Here is a 21,595-nt window from a genome sequence, read left to right on the forward strand (position 1 = left end):
AACTGAACTCCTACCTCTTCCAACACCACACTCTTCCTCCTGTATTCCTGCCTTAGTGAAGAGCACAGAGTAACAGCCAAACACCCAAGCTAGAAACCAGGGAGGGTACCAAAGACTCCCCTCCTTGTACCCACTCCACACCTGGATTCCTTAGTCAACAATTATAAAGCATGAACTACTGTGATAGACCCTTAAATGGTATCACTACTCTAGTCTGCATTCTTCTCATCCACCTCCTACAAGGCTAACAGAAAGATTTTTCCAAAATTAAAATCTGATGTTTGCATCCTGTCACAAATTCTTTTCAGAACTATCGTTACCTACTAGATATAGCTCAAACTCCATAAGCATAGCATACAAAGTCCACTTCCTGGCCCCTACCCACCTCTTGAAGGCATCATTTAATTATCTGTAATTCCTTGAATGCACTGTGTTACTTTGTGCTTGAGCCTTCGTCTAGCTTGTTCCTTCTGTCTGGAGCAGCCTACTCCCTGCCACCTGGTGAACAGTTTCTCCACTGTCAGGACAGAATTCAAGTATTTTCTTCTCTGTAGCCTTTCCTAAATCTTCTGGGTAGATCCACTCCTGCCTTTGTGGTCTCCCTCCTCAACTGCTATATAGACTTCATCACAGAAACCATAACCTGTTACCTTGGTGCAATTATGTATTTACATGTCGGTCTCCTACTACTACTCTTACGGGCCAGGAGCACATTTTAGGCAACATGCTAGTGCCTATGATGTGATCAGTAATCGAGAAATGCATGCTGAATGAAACTATAATTTTTAGCAAAGGAATGGGAGAAGTGATACAAATAATTTAAAAATATCATTTGGCTTTAGAGTATACATGATAATTTGGGAGATGAGTCTGTGTTGTTAATTGTATTTGGCTTACGCTAATATTTACATGAGTTTATACTGCTTAAACGCACATTGACAGAGTAGAAAGAATCACACTGGAAACATGAAGGGCATGAGGAACAAATTTTAGAATTAAAGAGCTGTTATAAGCACATTTAATCTTAATTAACAAAAAAGTGACAAAGCTATTTTCTGTTTGTAAAATTCTGTAACAAAGTTTTCTATTAAAAATAAAAAGAACAATGCACAGGCAATATATACTGGGTGCTCTGGTTACTCTCCATCTTCTTCTCACCTATTTCAGCTTCCTGTTTTTATACACACAGCCACTAGATGGTGTACCCTTCTAGCCTGAGAATGTACTTACTGGTTTGTTTGATTTTTTTCTTTTTTTAAGTCTATTTATTTAAACAATCTCTACACTCGACGTGGGGCTAAACTCACAGCCCTGAGATCAAGAGCCACATGTTCTACTGACTGAGCCAGTCAGGCACCCCATCCTCACTGAATTGGTTGACACCAATTTCAACACAAAACAAGAAGCCCTGAGAAATCAAAACCAATTTAGTTTGTGTGGTATTTGGTCCTGATTACCCCCCAGTCCCTCACACCTCCCTCCATTCCCACGTCCAAGATGCTGTATAATACTTTAAATGGTCTCAACTAAAACACTTTTCTAGGCCACATTTTCAGTATCGAACTTTTACTTAATAGCTAAATGCTCTAGTCTGGCCTTTTCTGGACTCTGGAGTAGGCAAATGTAAGGTTCGGGTATGGAGTGAAGCCAATGGTGAAGAAGGCCAACTCGAGACCGGTTCTGGCTCAGGCCAAAAGAGCTCTCCACGAGGTCCGTGTCAGCTAACCAGGGAGCGTGGGATTCGGTGGTAGTGAAGAGGGCCGTCCACTTGGCCTCGCCCCTGTGCATCTATTTCCCCTCAGGAATCCTCTGGGGAAGACTGGGTGATCAAAGACAGCACTCTGATCTTAATACTATCCTAATTTTAACGACGGTTCTTTGTTTTTAAGAAAGAAACATGACACGTTCTACCTACATATTTTCATCTTCAGGACATAAAATTCTAATAACTAAAAACAAAACAAAACAAAACCTCTTAGTTCTATACAATGGCCAGTTATGACACAGCAATAAAAGGTGACAAGAAAGAAGATGGAAAGAAAAAGGAAAGTTTCTGAAAAGACAATCCCATATTTAGGCCAGAGCACCCAGCCATAAAAATGGCAAAAAAAACAAAACAAAACAAAAAAGACACACAAAGAGCATGAGATAAACACAGAAGACAGAGAAAACCAGAGGAAAAGGAAAGAGGGAGACCTGTTATCTTTATGGAAATGTACAGAATCATTATTATATTAAAGTGAGGGGTTGGCAAACTCTTTCATTGTTCTGTCATAACTGCCAGTCAATCTTTTAGGCTTTGTGAGCCATATGCAACTACTCTATTCTGCTGCTGTTCTAGTCTACATGAGGAAAGCACTTAACATAAACAAACACACATAAATGAATGGGCAGGGCTGTGTTCCAATAAATTTTTCTTCTTCTTTTTTTTGTGTTATAAAACCGTGGGTGGGATTTGTCCCATAGGCCATAGTTTGCCCAACCCCTGTTATGGGGATGGAAAGTACACAGAAAATACAAACAGTCCATTGTTACTTTCTTATACAAAAGCAGTCTCAACATCTGCTGAACCCCTGAAAAGTACAATTAAAACTCAATTTAACAGGCATGTTTTTAAGATTTTCAAACAGAGTACATGAAAAGCAAATAGTACATACAGCCAACAACATTTTTAAGCATTTACATTTTTATAAGGATTGAAAACATAGAAGTCCTTAAAAATTGGTCTAGCCTTATTAGAGGCCAAAAAACCCAAAACAATACAAAAATCCTGTGGACTTGTCATTATCTTATTTTGCAAAAGACTGCTACTGAAGGCTTCCTGAGCACCTACCCGATGAGAAGCACAACATTAGCTACCTCCTCTATAGGTCTCGGCTCCCCACACTAGTTCTCGTGACTGTATCAGGCAGGCATCGGCCCTATGGCATCGTCTGCATTTTCTATAATTTCCAGGATTACAAGAGGAGCGCCAACTGATTAAACCCCAGAAGACACTGCCTACTGGGAAGCACAGAGCATTTTGTGTAGCTAACTCTGGGGAGTAAGATGCTCCCACCCAAAATCCTTCACCTCCTTATTCTGCTGTGTTTGCTGCCACCTCCAGCGCCGTTTTAATGCTTCCTTCTCAGCTCCTTTCTCCATCAGTGCGTACAAAGCTTTACGCAACATCAAGTCCCGATCATGGAAACCCCACATGCCTGTGGCAAGGAAACATATCAGTAGGACACTTTACCATGACTTCACACCACTTATTAATTATGATGCACATACCCTAGCATGAAGGAAATCAGGCTGAGGGCCAGGTTCAAAGAACCCACTGTGACATAGGGGAGAGCGACTTAATCATGAAAGAAAAGATGTTCCCACTCTGAAGGTTCAGGAACCTCGAGAACTTAACAGTGGGGGAATATACCACGTCCTACAAACTCCTGATAGAAAGCCCCTTATTCCCGACGTAAGTCCAACAAACTAAAATACAGGGTAGCAGCAGATAAGACGGGTCTGGCACATGGCCATCAGCATCAAAGCTGGAGGGATGGTTGGAAAATGAAGACTTTTTAAAGATCTAAGGCAAAAGACATTGAATTATAAATAAGTTGTACAATTAAAGTAAGCAAATATCCCAGAAACCGATGAAAACACATCTTTTTCATATACCAGAAGAGTAAGCATTAAGTAGAATGATATCCACACATAGCTCTATAGCGCTTGTATGCTTGCTGCTCACTACTTCTGGGGGGCAGCTCTTGGAGCGGGACCCATGCTAAGTCCTGGCTTCTCCATATGTCCTCTGAACAAGGCTGAAAATCCAGGGCAGAGCTCTCCTCCATCCCGTCCCGCATGCCCATGTGCATGTGCACACACACTAGCGCGTACACGAGCACGTACACACGCACTGTATCATTACTTCTGCCTAAGATCAAGGTTAGCCGGATCAAGTCCTGCACATGAGATTTAATTTTATTGCTTTCGGAGGGTATGGAACACCATCTTCAAGACTCACCTAGGGAGGCTGCATGGAGAAGGCAGTTTCCATCCCCAGTAGTTGCCAAAGGAAGCAGCCTCTGGCAGGTAGGGTCCACACTCACCCACCAGTTCAAACGCCCTACAGAAAAAGGAGGAAAAGGAGAGGAGCAGATTATCCTTCCCACCCCCTTGCCCTCAAACAACTCCCAACTTGCCTCCACCCAAACTTGGGTAGGAAGCCTACCCAGAATAAAATCATCTCTGTTTGTCTTTATACCTTCGTCACTTATACCTAGTCCATCAGAAGCTGGAGAGCATGATTGGTTACATCAGCAGTTGTTACACGGGGACCACTGATCTCATCAATACCCAAGGGACATTTGGCAGTATCTGGAAATATTTTTGGTTGTCACAATTGGTAGGGGGGATGCTACTGGCATCTAGTGGGTAGATGCCAGGGAGATTGGTAAACGTAATATAATGTACCAGGCAGCTCAAACAACAAAGAATTATCTGGTCCTAAATGTCAACAGTGCTAAGATTGAGCAACTCTGCGTTAGATGAGGAGGCCAAAGTCACAGGTTGAAATCTGTGTTGGCTACTTGGTCTGGCTCTGATTCCTTCACTCTGCTCCAGAGACCAGGGAATATTGTGCCAGTGAATCTCAGCACAAACCCAACATCAGTAAAAGAAAAACCAAAGCATGTAGTCCAAGTGTCATGTAAGTATCATCTGCATATGTGACAGTCAGCGTTGTCAGCTTGTCTGCGGTATGACTTCAAAAACATGAGCAACAAGCAAAGTACATGAAACACCTAAGAAAATGAGTCTCAGTCCTGTACAGTCATCCACAATTGCCAACCCATTATTCATATGAGGACAATATTTTATGAATCATGCTTAAACGTTTTCCTGAATTACCGAAAAGTCTACAGAAAGAAAAATTGGCCTATAATGTCACTAAGCCAGATAACGTGCTAACTTTTTAAAAAAGTATAAATAGATGCACACAGTTACCGAATGAAAAATGAAAGCTTCTTACCCATGCCCCTACTTCCTAGCCCCAGTTTTTCTTCCAAGGGAGTTAATACCTGACTAGCTTTTCCCAGAATTGCCAGCAGCCCCAACCTATCATATTAACTAATTTTAACAATAATTTAAGACAAACACAATTGTAAAGGCAAATAAATCTTTTGGGAAAGGTTCATGTAAACAAATGGAACTTCTAAATTAATCACCATCGTACATCATCTATAGTTTGGGTCTTTCTGGTCACAAGGAGTTCCAGAGCCAATTGTAATTCGTTTGTATTTTTCTCCCCATGTCTGGATTTTTAGGCATTGATTACTGGGCCTTTCATGTGTATATCTGGTTTCCCTTCCATCAAACAGGAAATTTCCAGAGGAAAGTGTCTAATATGTGTCCTGAGAAGAAGCACCTAGCTCGGTGCATGTTTATCTGACTGATTCCTGACTCTGACTGCAGTCAGATCCCACACTTAGACTGGAAGCTATTGGTCAAGGCCAGCCCCTCCACGTGGCTGCCTCCAGGTGGAAAGCAGAGGGAAGGGCCTGGGAAAAGAAGCACTCACTGACCTGCCTGTTCCAAGGCAACCAACATGGACTGTTCAATAAGGTCTCTCTCTATGAAGCTGCGGAAGTCTTCGTTGTACACAGTGAGATCTGGAAGCTGGAAGGCACAGATGGGCATTTCCAGGGGGTGCTCACTGCTCCCCCCACCCCCACCATTGGAGGAGACATGGGATCGGGCCAGGGAAACAATGCTGGAGCTGGCGTGGGAGATGCCCCTAGACAGGCGTTTTTCTGCAATGAGAAATGGAGTTACCTTAGAACATACACAGCCCAGAGAACTTTCCACTCACATGGTGATAGTTACCTCTTGACAAGGGTTACCTCTTCTAGCACACAGGGGCTAACTCTGAATCTAACTGGCTGCCACATTTCCCAACCCTTTTTCTCAAGCCAAATACAAATGGAGAAATATAGAAGGTAGTATTTTTGCAAGCACTTACATTAGCACCAAATATATATTCCTCTTTCTACCCTTTTTAAGAGAATTTGCCTGAACTTCTCCCCATGATTCTATCTTCTTTCAATTCCATTTCCCAACATAATAGGGACTCATTCAGTTGGCAACTTGGTCACTGTTTGGTAGGAAAAAGAGGAAATAAGGGAAGTGGGGCTTTGGTTTGGCTAGACCGAATCAAATAATCACTCTGATAATTCTCACTGTTTGGAGAACATAGGAAAGCGTTTCCATTATAGAAAATTAATGATAAATCACCCGGGAACTTTCTCATCTACCATCAATATCATTTACTTACATTATTTACTACAACTTTTCTCGATACTCATATTTATCAGAACTGTAGAGGTACAGTCATTCTCACTTAACATGCTACAGAGAAAGACAATAACATAGACAGTGCCCCCAATCATTTCATTTGTTTCAATTACATGGCACTTACAATTCCCCAGCAGATATTCTGTGATCACAATCTGCTCAGTGTCATGTTACAATTCCTTTGCATGGCTTGAGTTATATCAAGATTATTAAAATCGCTAAAAATTATGTTGGGAAGTAGTTCTTAATACAATACTTGCCAGAGATGACACACAAAGTCAATCAAGAGTTGTCTAAAGTTATTTCATAGTGATGTTCTTTTTTAAACCATTTTTTTCAAGTATTTAAAAAGTACCAAAAAATAAAAATAAAAATAAATAAAATAAAAAAATAAAAAGTACCATAAGCCCATGGTAAAACATCAAAATACCATCAATAGGTGCAAAGTATTACAAAGAAAACTCCCTCATATTCAAAATTTCTGATCCCTTCCCCCAAAGCAAACTTTTGGATCCTTTTAGAATTTTTTATGCACACAGAAGCACATACAGCTTTTAAAATCATTTTAAAAAACACTAACAAGAACACACCATATAACTCTACCACATCTTACCTCTCTCAGTAGATTTTAGAGATGCTTCAAAAACAGCACATCAAGTTCTACTTAATTCTTTCCAATGGCTGCCGAGTACTCCACAACATAGAAGATTTTAATTTATTTAATGGACATTAAAGGCTGTTTTCAAGCTTTAACTTGTCCTTTTTTTTTCAAGCTTTCATTTCCAAGCTTTATGCTACATACGTGTATGTGTCTATTTATGTATGCATGTATATATTTATTTAAAGGACATATATATACACCCACATGCACATACACATATATGATAAATTTCTAGAAATCAAATTGAGTCAGAGTACGCATGCATTTTTAAATTTTGATAGACACTGACAAATATTAACCAAAGAGGTAAATGGCCATAATCCTTTGAATTTTACCTTTATGTACCTTATCACAACAACTAGATTGTTCTCCTTCCTCTAGTTCTCTCCCAGTATCTGCAAAGGGCCTTACTACAGAGTAATATTCAAGATGCAGTGAGACAGTGCGGTACCTTCATACAGGGTAATCCCCGTAATGCACCGAGACACACTGAGGCCACCTCAGTTTGGCAGGGGAGGAATAGGGTCATTTCCAAAGGATGACTCCATTCAGCAGTCCCCTCTCTTCCTTTCTACTCCATCTACAGAAACACCCCCTCAGTTACCCCAGTACCTTGAACGATGTCATCCTGCCGCTGTAGGGTGGGCCGGGGAGGGTGGGCAGACTCTCTATCAGAAAACCCTCTTTCAGGGGTCCTGGAGCCACCACTCCCTTCACTAAAGGGTGGCGGCAGGTTCCCAGCACGAACTTGACGTAGCTGTTCAAAATCACTGAGGGCGGCACTCACGTCCCAATTCTTTCCTGGCAGGAGACAAAGCAAAAAGGGAACTGGGTGCTCAGAGTACAGGGAGATTGAGGAAAGACCTAGAACGATCACTCAAACCACCTTCTCAAAACTAGCAAGCATGTGCTCATGAGCGTGTCCATCATTCTCCCAATCCTTACCCTGCTTTAATTTTCTTCATTAACACTTCACTGTGCGGTATCACAATTTATTTATTTACTTGTTGTCTATTTGCTAAGTCAGCTCTGTGAGCACTGACACTTTGTCTCTGGACTAAAAGGGCCCACGCAGACCTAGTGACCTTGTTTGACAGCTAACACAGAGGAAGCCTAAAGAAAGAATGAGCTAGTCTGCACCAGGGACAAGTACAACGAAAGCCCAGGTCTCTTAGTTCTGAGATCCAGAGAGTTCTTAGCCTAGACATGCTCTAGGACGTCCTAGACCATCTGAAACTGTGTATGTGCATTCTTCTATAGAAGGAGCTGACAGCTGTCATCAGCTTACCAAAAGGAATTGTTAACTGCCCCTAAATTTAAGAATCACTACTCTACTGAAGAAAAGACCCTAAACGGTAGATTTGTCATAATAGATTTTTCTGCTGCTTTCTCCAGTTGTATTACTCAATAAATCACATTGAGACATAATCGTTCACACTTTTTTCTCTTCTATTCCATCTGCTACCCACTTAATTCAATTCCTATCACCCAGTGTCCCATCAATCCACTCTAAAGTATCCCATGAGATTAATCTTTTTAAAGCACAGTTCTTTTTTTGTTGTTGAGAGAGAGGGCACAAGTGAGCAAAGGGTGGGTGTGTGTGTGGGGGGGGGAGAGAGTGAGAGTGAGAGTGAGAGAGAGAGAGAGAGAGAGAGAGAGAATGAACCAGGGCACACCTGAAGTGGGGGCTCGTGGGTTTTTTTTACCCAAAGTGGGCTCATGTTCACCTGAAGCGGGGCTCGAGCTCACCCGATGTGGGGCACAAGCTCATCCAATGTGGGATTTGAACTCATGAACCATGAGATCATGACCTGAGCCAAAGTCAGATGCTTAACGACTGAGCCACCCAGGCGTCCTAAAGCACAATTCTGATCATTTCAGTTCCACAATCAAAATCGCGAATTTCTTGCCACTGCCTACAGAATAAATTCTAGACTCCTGTGTCGGACATTCAAGGCTTTCTATGACCTGGCCTCCTTTTTTTTTTTTTTTTTTTTTTTAACACTTATTTATTTTTGGGAGACAGAGCGAGACACAGTATGAGCAGGGGAGGGGCAGAGAGAGAAGGAGACAAAGAATCCGAAGCAGGCTCCAGGCTCTGAGCTGTCAGCACAGAGCCCAACGTGGGGCTCGAACCCACAAACCATTGAGATCATGACCTGAGCCGAAGTCGGACGCTCAGCCGACTGAGCCACGCAGGCGCCTCTATGACCTGGCCTACTTTTCCAGGTTTTTCTCTGTGCTTCAATTTCCCTGACTATGAAAATGGAGATGATTCCATGCAGGGCTGTTATGAAGATAAATGAATTAAAAGCCCTGGTACACAGAAAGCTTTATATATGTATTTATTGCTGTTGCTGTGATGTCTTGATATTATAATTCTCCAGTTAAGCTGCATGAATCATTAATGCCTAATGAATTTACTTCTGAACCATTACATTCACTATTTCTTCCAACTCCCTTTGCTCACACTGCGTCAGTCATACTGGCCTCTGTGCCGTTCCTACAAACAGCTAAGACTGCTCCCACCTTTAGACTTTCCACCAACTATCCCCACTGCCTAGAAGGCTCTTTCCTCAATTTTTTCTACACAGACAACTCCTTATCTCCTTCTGGTATTTGTTCAAATGTCACATTCTTAATTAGGCCTGCCTTGACTACCCAAGTAAAAATCACAACCTATCTCACCATTTCCCTTATCATTTTCCATAGCACTTCACACCTTATACTTTCCAATGACTTGGTTATCATGTTTATTATTTATTGACTGTGTTTCCTGCTATAATATAAGGCCAGTTTTGTTTTATTCAAGCACCTAGAACCTGGCACATAGTAGGTATTCAATATATATGTGTTGAAGAACGAGGACTTTTTTCCTGACTCAACAAACGAACGAATGAAGGTTTACCACACAGTTGGAAATACAGAACACTGTACTGAACACTGACTCTGCATTTCCAACTCTGTGGTAGACTCCTTAAAATCAGATCCTCCTAACAATCAGCTTGTCCAAAACTGAATGTTGATCCTCCTCCTTTTTTTTTTTTTAATTTATTTTTTAAGCATTTATTTATTTTTGAGACAGAGCATGAGCAGGGGAGGGGCAGAGAGAGAAGGAGATACAGAATCCTAAGCAAGCTCCAGGCTCTGAGCTGTCAGCCCAGAGCCCGAGGCAGGGCTCGAACTCATCAACCACGAGATCGTGACCTGAGCCAAAGTGAGATGCTCAACTGACTGAGCCACCAACCGAAGGCGCCCCCCTTCATCATCCTCCTTCCTAAGACTTGCTTCGTCTCCTTCTTCTATATTCCCCAAATCCGTAATGGCATCACAAGCCCTCCAGGCCAGAAACTGGCCTCGTCTTCAGCTCCTCACTACTCAAACCCGACTCCTCTTCCCTCACTACCTAGTCAATGTTTGCGCTCATGACACATCTCTCAAAATCTGTTCTTTCTTGCCCATCTCTATTGTCACTGTCCCATGCACGTCTCACGATCATCCCCTGGTCTTTGGGAGGGGCTCAGCTAGTCTCTCTTCTGCTAATATCTCCCCTCTCAAATCTGTTCTTTACACTACAACCAAAGCTAGCTTTTAAAGAAAAAGCAAGAGAGAAAGACAAAGGCAGGGGGAAAAATGAGGATCAGCCCTTTGATTTCCCTTCGAAATCCTATCTTAAATCCAACCACTTCTCTCTCTACTGCCACCACAGCACCACTATCATCTCCCACCTCAACTGTGGCAACAGACTTAACTGGGTCGACCACTTCTCTGGCCATCTTCCGATCCTTTCTATAGCCTTCACCCAAAGCTCAAATCCAATCATGTCACTCCCCTGACTACAACGCTTCACCAGCTTCCCACTGAACACAGAATGAAATGGAAACTTCTTACCACAGTCTACAAAGGCCCCCGTATTCTGCTTCCTGCCTCTCTACTCATTTCCTACCACTCTTGCTCCACTCCTCCTACCTCGTGCCAAACTCTCTTTCACCTTGGGGTCCTTGCGTAAGCTTCTGTATCGACACTCTCTCGTCCATCCCTTTGTCTTGCTACCCTCACGTGCTCTTCCGGGTTCAGCTCAAATGTCACTTTCTCAGAAAGGCCTTTCTGTATCCTACATCTAAATTAGGTTTCTCTCTTATACTTCCATACTACCCCCTCAACTTTTCCTTCATAACACAGAAGTGTGTGTGTGTGCGTGCAGCGGGGGGGGGGGGGGGGGGGGGGGGGGGGGGGGGGATTACATCAATATTAATTGTAACATAATTGTGAAGAGCCAGCCTCTGAAACCAGATTGTCTGAGTTCAGATCCTCCTTAACTTCTCTGAACCTCAGTTTTTAAAACTGTAAAGTGGGATAATAAAACCTATAATGCAGAGTGACTTTAAGAATAAAATAATCTTATCTCAAGTACCTCACACATATTGAATGCGTACAGCATTCAACACATGTTACAAAAGGAAGAGGAAGCCTTTGAGCTGAATCCTGGAGGATGAGGAGAATTTGGGGAGAACAAAGGAGGAAGAGACACTGCAGACTTCAAAAACAATGTGACCAGGGAAAGGTGACAAGTGGGGCCAGGCTGAAACATAAGAAGGTGGCAGGAGATAAAACTGAAAATGCCAGTCAAGGGCAGAGTCATCCTGAATTAGCATACTGGAGTTTAAACCCAGACCTTCCATCTCCTAATTAACAGGTAGAAGCAAATGTCAAATTGTCACACCTTGCTAAGGCTAACAACCTAACCTGCCCCTTCCTCCACAGGCTTACCCATTTGTATCATTATATACTTCCATCGTCAAAAAACATCTGTTAATTATGACTCTAAGCAAAGGATCCTACTGACATGATTCCAAGCCTTGAGGATCTTAAAGTCTAGAATGTTCACATTTATGGGTATATACAGATATAAGTAAACGAAGGCAGCAAAATGAAAACATTAACTTAATTCACTCTACAAAGAACCATCTATACAAATTAGGGAAGAAAAGAAACAAAACCACGGATGATTCCAAATACAAAAACCCAAAAGTCATTTTTATAAAGAGGAAACCTTACAGATCTAGAATTACGCTCTTAGTGGACTAATATAAAATTTCACTTGCATTACCATAGCACAAATTGACAGTGGAGAAAGCCACCCCCAAAATTCAAGGTAAAAAGGGGATTTTGCATTTTAAAATTATGGTGAGTCATACACAAAGTCATCAGAAGCAACTTAAATGTAAGGCCTGCCATACACAAAGTACCTTTCGGATCACTTTAAACTGTTCCAAGTCATCCTAACAATAGCATTTTATTCATTTATGTTTTATTTTTTTATGTTTATTTTTGAAAGAGAGAGAGAGAGTGTGAGCAGGGGAGGGCAGGCTCCAGGCTCCGAGCTGTCAGCACAGAGACTCAGGGCTCGAACTCACAAACCTCGAGATCATGACTTGAGCCAAAGTTGGACGCTTAACTGACTGAACCACCCAGGCGCCCCACTATAGTCTTTTACCTTCTTTTCATGCTCCCCTCATGACTCCTTACCTTCCAGGAGATCTCGGGCCAGCCCAGGCTCTGCGCCTGTGGAACGGACAAAATCCGACAGGACAGCATCCATGTCCAGGGTCATGTGATCATTAAGTACTTTCAGGCAGCTGAGATAGGGTGGACATAGATCAAAACTCAGCCCTCCACCTGAGGAGGAAATAAACACATAAGGCTCAAATTACACTGAGACAGGATGATCACAGCCCAATTTCCGCAGCTTCCTAACCAAAGGGGGAAACTATCCTGCCTCATTCATTTCAGTTGAATTTATTATGAAGAGCAACATTTACTTTCCTAATTCCCCATTAATTTCTTAACTACTAAATTAATCACAAAACTTAATGTCACTCTCAATGCTTTTCTTCTGTCTTTCTAGAGTATTCCATTTCCCTCCATCAGTTTGCTTACCCAAACTAATGGAAGGAAACAGCAGACTACCCACCCTGAAGAACTCCCCACCTTGTTTATTTCCTTCCTGGCATTTGCTATACCCTGAAATTATTTTAATTCATTGCTGTCTAGTCTCCTCCTCTAATATTTAAGTTTCTTAAAAGCTGAGTGCTTGTGTGTCTTGTTCACTAATGTATCCTCATCATGTATCACTTGGCATGGTGCCTGGCATACAGGCCTTCAGTAAATATTTGCTGAATGAATACTATACACTGAATAACTTTAGAGCTGACTAGTGTTCTGAGCCTGGCTGTGGACACGGAAGGGGCAAACTGACAGCTAAAACTACTCAAAATGAAACAATAAGCTATTACACAAAGCAGAGTAGAGATCCCAAAAGTACACAGAGTTCATTTTTGTCCATTGACTTCATGAACCCAGGAAACATGCCTTTCTCCACCCAGGACAAGTGAACCAAATAAGTTCACCTGAAAAAGATCTCCTCTTTCAGACTTGACTTTGGCAGAAATTCTGTCCCTGACCTGATAGCCTGGCACCAATCCACATTCCTCTGAAGTTGGCAGTCCCAGCTGAGGAAGCAATAACAAAGTGAAGAACAATCTCTAACCAAATTTGGCCACAGTAGACAGGTTTAGCTCTCTGGAGAAGACGGCTTGTTCCTACAGTAACCGTAACACACCTGTCCTACCACACCCACCAATCCCTTGCTTTTTTGGGGAAGGCCAAAAGTAGAATTCTCAAAGGTAAAACGTGACTCGGGTGACTCTCTTCAGAAACATCTTCTCCTAAACAACCTGAAGTCTAAGGGTGACTCAGATACTTTTTCTTCAAACGCCCCTTACCCCAGGACACAGCTTGTTCAGTGGTATGATCAGATCCTGATTTTCTGCATTCCTTAGAAATATTAAGGCAAATAAACAGCGATGATTTGTGGGTCATAAAGCCAGTAGGTCACTAACTTGGTGACACCGAATTTTTTGAGAGAGAGGGCAAAATACAAAGTATTCTCTCTTGTACAATTCCAGTAGTACAAGAGATCCATGAGTGCAGGGGCGTGTTTTATTCATATTTGTAGCCCCAACACTTAGCACAGCACCTACAATATTGTAGGCAGTCAGTAAATGCCTGATGAGTAAAGGATTAAATGACTGAGTGAACCTCCACACCAGCCACCACCAAACCAATCAATTTTCGGCTTAAGTTAGCAGATAAGAAATTCCAGGGTCCTTCATGCTTCATATAATCCCTCTATTTCTAGATGGTCCTAATCCATCTTCCCAAGTTTCAGAAACTCTCCTTTCTGTTACTACTTCCACCACCCTCGGATCGTATGATTTTGACCTACACCTGTGTATGTTAGCTGGGTGGCTTTGGTCAAATTACTTACAGGGTTTCAGTTGCCTCTTGTATATCCTAGACTTGCATTTGATGACCTCTAAGATCCTTTCCAGGGTTAAAAAAAATGAACTTCAGTTCACTACAGCCTGACATGATCCTGACATTCTCTTTCGGTCTACATATTATCAATGTCTAATTTCCTTCCACTTCAGTATCACAATTGTGAGAAAAGGCTGCCAATGCATAAGGAATTTTTGGCCCAACATACCTCAAATTCAAACTGTTAAGTTATAATTAGTTTCTTACAATTTATACTTAAGAGTTAAATCCCTTCAGAATTCATAAATGAATGAGTGGCTTCCCCCTCCCCTGATACAGAGAAGAATTTCTTCTCCAAGACCATTTTAGTCCTTGTCTCAGAGGTCACAGGAGATGGGTGCAGCCCAAATAACTTAAAAGCATGACTAATGCTAAACCAAGAGCAAAGCAGCAAAATGAATTTCAATTTTCTCTCTTAAAAAAAAAAATATGCAAAGGAACTTAGGAAAGCCACTCTAATAACTTTCTGAAAGAATGTGGGAGATGTACAATAAACACACAAACGGCAGTCAGCAATAAGAGACAAGAGTTGATTAAGCCACACACGTGTAGGCAATTTCCCACCCAGCCAGATACAGGCTCCTGTGACTAAGAAACCAGTGAAAACCATCAATGCCATGCCATGGCATTACAGATCTCATTTGCCAACATAGTAGGTCATTCTTTTCAAAAATTAGTTTTGGAAAGTAATGTAGAGATCCAAGTTTATCTAGAATTACTTGCTAAAAAATTCAAATCACTAAACCAAACTTCTTGGCAGCACATTGTTGTACTTGATGCCTCCAGGTGCAGCCACAGACTCCACCCTAACCCCACCCACCAGGTGAGGACAGTAGCTTTTGTTACATCACCAGCAACACGGGGCTTGTGCTTCTCAAATTCCAAATGGGAAATATCCACAACACAGACTAAGACACACAGTCCTGGGCTCTGTCTCAGCACACAGGAACGAAAAAAAGAAAACACTGGCTTCCAAACTTTCACGCAAAGCAGAGGAGGCACTCAAACATCTGTTGATTGAATCATGTATAGACAAATCTCAACTGGGGTCAAAACCCACCAATCCTCCAAGTGGACAAGACTAGTGATTACGTAATCCAGTGTCTGCCCCCATGCAGGAACCCTTCTATCACATCTCTGACAGAGAAATCAGCCCGCCTCCACATCGATACAAGCTTTGATGGAGAACTCATTCTTTTGCCACATGTCCATCTTATTGTTGGACAACTCTAATTGTGAGAAAACGCTTTTCTAAACTAAATCACCAGCCCACCTCCCTCTGTAACTTTCACATAATGGCCTTTGTTCTCTTCTCTGGAACAATAAAATCTATTCCCAAGAATGATGGCATTTTCATAGAAAAGGATTAGAGAAAGCATTTCTTCACAGAAAAATGGGTTGTTTACAAATAAACAAATATAAGGCTTAAAAAGTCAGGTGGTTGCCCAAAGTCTCAACCCAGATATTTTGGACACACGCTCTCTCTACTGCACTACACTGCCTCCCAAGGCACTGTGGCATTACTGAACCCCAAACGACCCTGATTCTTACCCACTGAATTCTAAGAAAGGGCTGAGCCTCTCGCTCATATTTATTAAAGACCTATACTCCTGCCTTATATTGCTCTCTTTAAATCCTACCATTTTCCTCAGCAATTTTGACACCCACCTGCACAATCCATCCAACGTTTCTGCCAGAGAGTTTCATAATCTCATCAAATGCAAAGACCTCCATCTCCAAACGCCCCAGTCCTGGACCCTGCCATCTCCTAAAATTACTGCACCTCTGTACTTTCAACTTCCAACACCTTACTTTGGCTACAACCTCATCTTGCTTCCAGCCTTCCCTCTCCACTACTAAACCTGCTCTCTTAATTCAAGATATCCTCACCTCAGACTAAGACATCCAATTCCTTATTCACCTTATTCACTAATTCAACAAAAATCATGGAGTGCCTACTATGTGTTAGGTACGCTATGGTCAGGATTAGAGACACAACAATGAACTAGATAGATACAATCTTTATCCTCACAAAGATTCTAGTCTGGAGGGGAAAAAAAAAAAACCCACAAAATTTCACAGAAGATTATAATAAAGAAATGCCCAGGAAATGGGTATTATCTCTTACAGGGAGTCAGAAAAAGCTTTCCCAAGGAAGTGCTATTACATCTAAGGACCAAAGAATGAGTAGAAATTGGAGACAAGCTGGGAAAGAAAGAATACCCCAAGCAGAGGAAACCTGGCTCAACGTTCTGTGGTAGGAAGAAACACAGAGGTGAGAATGGTACAAAATGAGAATTAGGAGAGGCCTAGTGGACCCTGTTAAAGATTGAGATCTCATCCTAAAAGTAACGAGAAGCCATTGAAGGGTTGGAAGTAGGGACTGGGCATGATCAGATTTGAAATATCAAAAGATCTCCCTGGTTGTAGTGAGAAGAAGAATGTGGAAGGAACACACGGATTTAAGGAAACTGGTTGGGAAATTATTGCAAAGACGTCATGGTGAGCTGGACTAGGATGACAGCAGTGGCGATGAAGAAAAATGGATAGATGCTACTTTGTCCCTTCTTGCCTAATTGAATATGAACCCAAAGACCAATCACTTATTTTCCTGTAAAAGCCTAGTTCTGCTGTCCGTCTAGTTCACTGGCCCGATATGGATGGCTCTCCCATTCAACTTCTCTGCTATCTGAGGTTCCTGAGCAAGACGAGATCACATAACCACGCAGGGCAACCCAACTACAAATTAATGGTATCCAGTCTCATTACTTTCAATGAAACACTGCTGTCTCCGCTTGACTTTGGTACAAGTCAACCCATCTTCTCGGCTACTGACCCACACCTCCACCATTCTCCTACCCAATCCTCATCACCTCCCTTACTCCTGACATGTGATCTTGCCTCTGACTTCACAGAAAAAAATTATGAAACAAGGCGAGAGGGATTCCTTCGTGTTTCCTCCCCTGTCCCCACCTGCCGGTTGCTCTTCTCCTCCATCCTGCAAAACTCCTTAAGAGCGACGACATCCACTGATGCCACTTCCTCACCTTAGGTGCAGTGCTCATCCTGCCAAAATGTGCTTCTACTGAAGGAGAGTGAGTGGCACTGACTTACAGTAAGGTCATCACAATCACCCTTACTGCTTATCTGAAGTGTTCTCTCTTTGTAGCACTTGACGCTGGTCACTCTTCCTGCCTCTCTGGCCCTGTGTCTTGGTCACCTTCGCGGACTCCTCTTCCTGTGCCCGCACCAAGGGTGAGTGCACCCAAGGCTCTACCTCTACCTCCACCAGAAACGTCATTCATGCCCCTCAGCACTCGATGCTGATGACCTTAAACGTATTCACAGCCCCAAACTCTCCACCTCACCTCCTACATGCCCTTCAAACACAGCACATAAAAACATGATCTCAGGGGCCGCCTGTGTGGCTCAGTCGGTTGAGCGTCCGACTTCGGCTCAGGTCATGATCTCACGGTTCCTGAGTTTGAGCCCCGCGTCGGGCTCAGTGCTGACAGCTCAGAGCCCGGAGCCTGCTTTGGATTCTGTGTCTCCCTCTCTGCTCCTCCCCTGCTCATACTCTGTCTCTCTCTCTCTCAAAAATAAAGATTAAAAAAAAATTTTTTTAAATAAAAATCTCATTCTCTCATCTCTGTCCTTCCCCCTTCCAAAGTACTCCTCTTCCAGTACGCCTATTCTAGCAAATGGTACCATCGCCCCTCCCCCCATCATCCAATCACAAAAGCCTGGGAGCCACCCTGGACTTCTCTTACTTTATCCTCACTCACAAATAGTCCATTATGAAGTGCTACTCATTTTCCCTTTAAAATTTCTCCGATCCATCCCACACTTTCCATAAGTTACAACTCTTATTCTCTCTCAGATTTTCATAACCTGCATTCCAGGAAACAGCTTCCTAATTTCTCCCTCCTCCTCTCTCCAGTCATTGCTTGCTTATGGAGGCTGGTCAATCTAAAATGTGAATATGTATTATATCTCACTGCTCTAACTTCTTCAATGACTAAAACTTAAGATTCCTTCACAATCTGGCTCTCCCTGACCCTCCTGCCTTATTCACCTGCCACTATTCCCCTTTCTGTGCTGGTAGTTCCCCAAGTACACCATGTGCTCACATTTCAGTTCCTTTGGCTATGTTGTCCCCTCTGCCTGGAATGACTTATGGCCTAGCAGGTGAATTCTTATCTCTTCTATAAGACTAACTCAGTACTACCTTATTTTCAAAACATTCTCTGGCTTCCCAACTTAAGTTGCCCACTCCCTCCTTGCTGCTGCACCTGCTACTCTACCACTATTATATTATTTATCACACCAGAGTACTTGTATTTATTTACACATTTGTTTCCACCACACACACACACACACACACACACACACACACTAGAATGGATGATAATCAGATAATCAGTGTTGTAAGCAGGTAAATCTAAAACAGTGGTCATTGTAAAGACATGTGCTTGTTATATGATCTTATTTGCAACAAATTTCTCTTCCTTAAACACTGTTTAACTCAGACTAATATTACATTCGGTCTGCATGGTCTGAGGGCCCAACTACTTAGTAACAGAGAAAAATGACCCAAAATTAAATACCGATTATAGATAACAGAGCTATGTTAAAATGTCTGAGAAACTACTGACCCTACATTTTCTCGTCTGCCACGTTCCCCCAAAGCGTCCACGTTCTCACATTATACCCTCTCCCGGTTCCAGTGATGCACTACAGCTGTGTCTGAGTCCCCTCCAACTCCTCCCAAAACTCACTGGAAAACCACAACACTTAAGGCTGTCAAGAATTTTCAAAGGTCAGAGACTCCTCCATGTCTATGATGTCAGTCCCAAGGAATCCAGACAGGGAGAAAGAGGAGGGACAAAAAGCCTTAGAAATTTCACACAATTCTTGATTAGGTGGGAGGGAAAAATGAAAGACTCTGTTGGCAGATTGTTTTTAATTAATATGGATCATTCCAAGTGAAAGAAACAAAATATAACCTTCTTAGAAAAAAGAGAACATGACCAAATTCCATAAAAAAGAGACCTGTGTAGACCTATGTTACAACCCAGAGATGATAAGATGGCTCTAAAAGGAAAAAAAAGAAGTGACAGGAAGTAACATGCATTAAAGCTTAAGACATTATTTCACTTTAACATCCAAGCAACACAAAGAGGTTTGTTTGTATCATTAACCCTACCTCATGGATGAAGTTGCCAAAGCTCACAAAGATTAGGGAATCCACTCAAGATTACACAGGTGAGAAGCGGCAGGACCAGGATTTTCATGAACCCAGCCTATATGACCCCCAAGACCGGACCTGGCACTACAGCACACCCCATCCAGCGCGGAGGACTGAAAAAACACGTGCCGTCCACCTGCCCTATTTCAACTCTTTTCAACACCACACTGAGAGAGAGAAATGGTTCTGGATTCAGGCAGATCTAGGTTCAAATTCCAGTCTACTACTAAGGGCTATGTTATCATGGGTAAGTAATAAAACCATTTTGTGTCTCCATTTATGTATAAAACAGAGAAAATATCTGCATTTCAGACCTCTTGGTAGGATTAAATAACCGAAGATACGTTAGGGTAGTGCCTAACACACACAGTAAGTCCTCAAAAAAGGTCAGCTGCCTTCCTTCTGCCTAACTCCCCCCACATACTCTGCCTCACTCCACTGCTACCCAATACAGCCCGTGGTATCTTTCCTCCAAAAGCTCTCACCACTCCTCCTTAACAAACCTTCCGGTCTCCCAGCAATTTCCAAGGCACAGTCAACACACGCACACAGGACCCAGTCTATCATTCCCATTCCAGTGTCTTTCAACTCCTTGAGCCTCAAAGAAAACTCACAAAGGGCCTCCTTTGGTTGTACCTTCTACCAGACGGTCCCTCAAAAATAACAGCAAAAGAAAACTATCTGTACTCTCCCGGACATACAGACACAGCTGAATAGCTCATTTATTCCCAAATTTCCAGGAATAGCAAATTCACACATATTTACTGAAACCCTAATGTCTTTAATCTACCAGTCCTTCCTCCCCACCTTTCCCCCTTACTACTCTATTCATTCCAGATTCAAAGATTTTAGAATATTCTCTTAATTTCATGCATGTTGTCTATTTTGGGGTGACAAAAACAAGTGTTTACATCTCCTCCTACTCACCCTGCACAATTCTGGATTGTTTTCTACCACCACTATAGTGTATACCCAAGGAAAATCCACTTTCTCTCCCTAAATCAAACTTAAGAGAAAAAACTCAACCCAAAAAAACTCTATCATATAATTTACCATTCCCAAACAATGTATTGGTTTACCATATGCTATTGTGTGGATACAGCCCAGTAAGGACTCAAGAATTGGTCCTGTGGCTTTATCACTATCAGTGGTACATGGAGAACAAGAACAAGATTTAACTATTTTTTAAAAAGTTTCTAGATTTTGGGGGCACCTCGGTGGCTCAGTCAGTTAAGTGTCCAAGTCTTGATCTCAGCTCAGGTCTTGATCTCAGGGTTGTGAGTTCAAGCCCCACACTGGGCTCTGTGCTGGGCATGAAGCCTACTTAAAAAAAAAAAAAAGTTTCTAGCTTTTTAAATCAGGCCCACAAATAGCAGAAATGAATCTCTAAGAGACAAATTTATTAACAGCCAAATGCTAATACAGAGATCAGGGAGAAGCTCACAGAGAACTCCTTATGAACTGGCATTTCTCTTTTTAGTGCTACTGATAAAAAGCTCTTTGGATTACAGTTATTTGGGAAATTTAATAATTTGGAAGACTTGTACAATGGAAGTGACCTTTAGAAAAATAAGGGCAGAGAGAGTCATAAAATTGGCACAACAACAGAAACTTGAATAGAAACAGAAATCATGATAATGTTTATTTTCTTAGATCCAGACCAGTATTTCTATTTACCACACACAACGAATTTTTTCTTTTCCCTTTCAGCTAGGGTCAATGATAGTTCAAGGTTTGAGTCTCATTAAATTCAACTTTTAAAAGAATAGTCTGTAAAAATAAAAGTTCTACTTAAGCCCTTAAAGATTCTGATTACTAAACTTTTGACATGAGAGAAAAAATAAATACTACAAATCAACAGAGGCTGGCATCATAATAAAACACATTCTTTCTCTAGGGTCAACCCACAAACTTTTAGTAGCTGACAATCTTCTCTCCCCTTCTTGATTCCTAATTATTGGTCATTTTGCCAT

The 21,595-nt window shown here is 42.0% G+C and overlaps 1 protein-coding gene across 1 annotated transcript in view; it reads right to left on the reverse strand.

The window, feature by feature from the left end:
- OTUD7B (OTU deubiquitinase 7B) overlaps nucleotides 1–21,595 on the reverse strand; it is a 55,158-nt gene that overhangs the window by 12,370 nt on the left and 21,193 nt on the right. The window contains exons 2-6 of the mRNA XM_045478990.1: nucleotides 12,524–12,673; nucleotides 7,607–7,795; nucleotides 5,565–5,792; nucleotides 4,007–4,108; nucleotides 3,073–3,200 (exon numbers count right to left, since the gene is read on the reverse strand). Coding sequence (XP_045334946.1) covers nucleotides 3,073–3,200; nucleotides 4,007–4,108; nucleotides 5,565–5,792; nucleotides 7,607–7,795; nucleotides 12,524–12,608 — 732 coding nt within the window. The 5' untranslated portion in view covers nucleotides 12,609–12,673. The remainder of the gene's footprint in view (nucleotides 1–3,072; nucleotides 3,201–4,006; nucleotides 4,109–5,564; nucleotides 5,793–7,606; nucleotides 7,796–12,523; nucleotides 12,674–21,595) is intronic.

Source organism: Leopardus geoffroyi, chromosome C1 (genome assembly GCF_018350155.1).
Source record: "Leopardus geoffroyi isolate Oge1 chromosome C1, O.geoffroyi_Oge1_pat1.0, whole genome shotgun sequence".
In the NCBI taxonomy this organism is placed as follows: Eukaryota; Metazoa; Chordata; class Mammalia; order Carnivora; family Felidae; genus Leopardus; species Leopardus geoffroyi.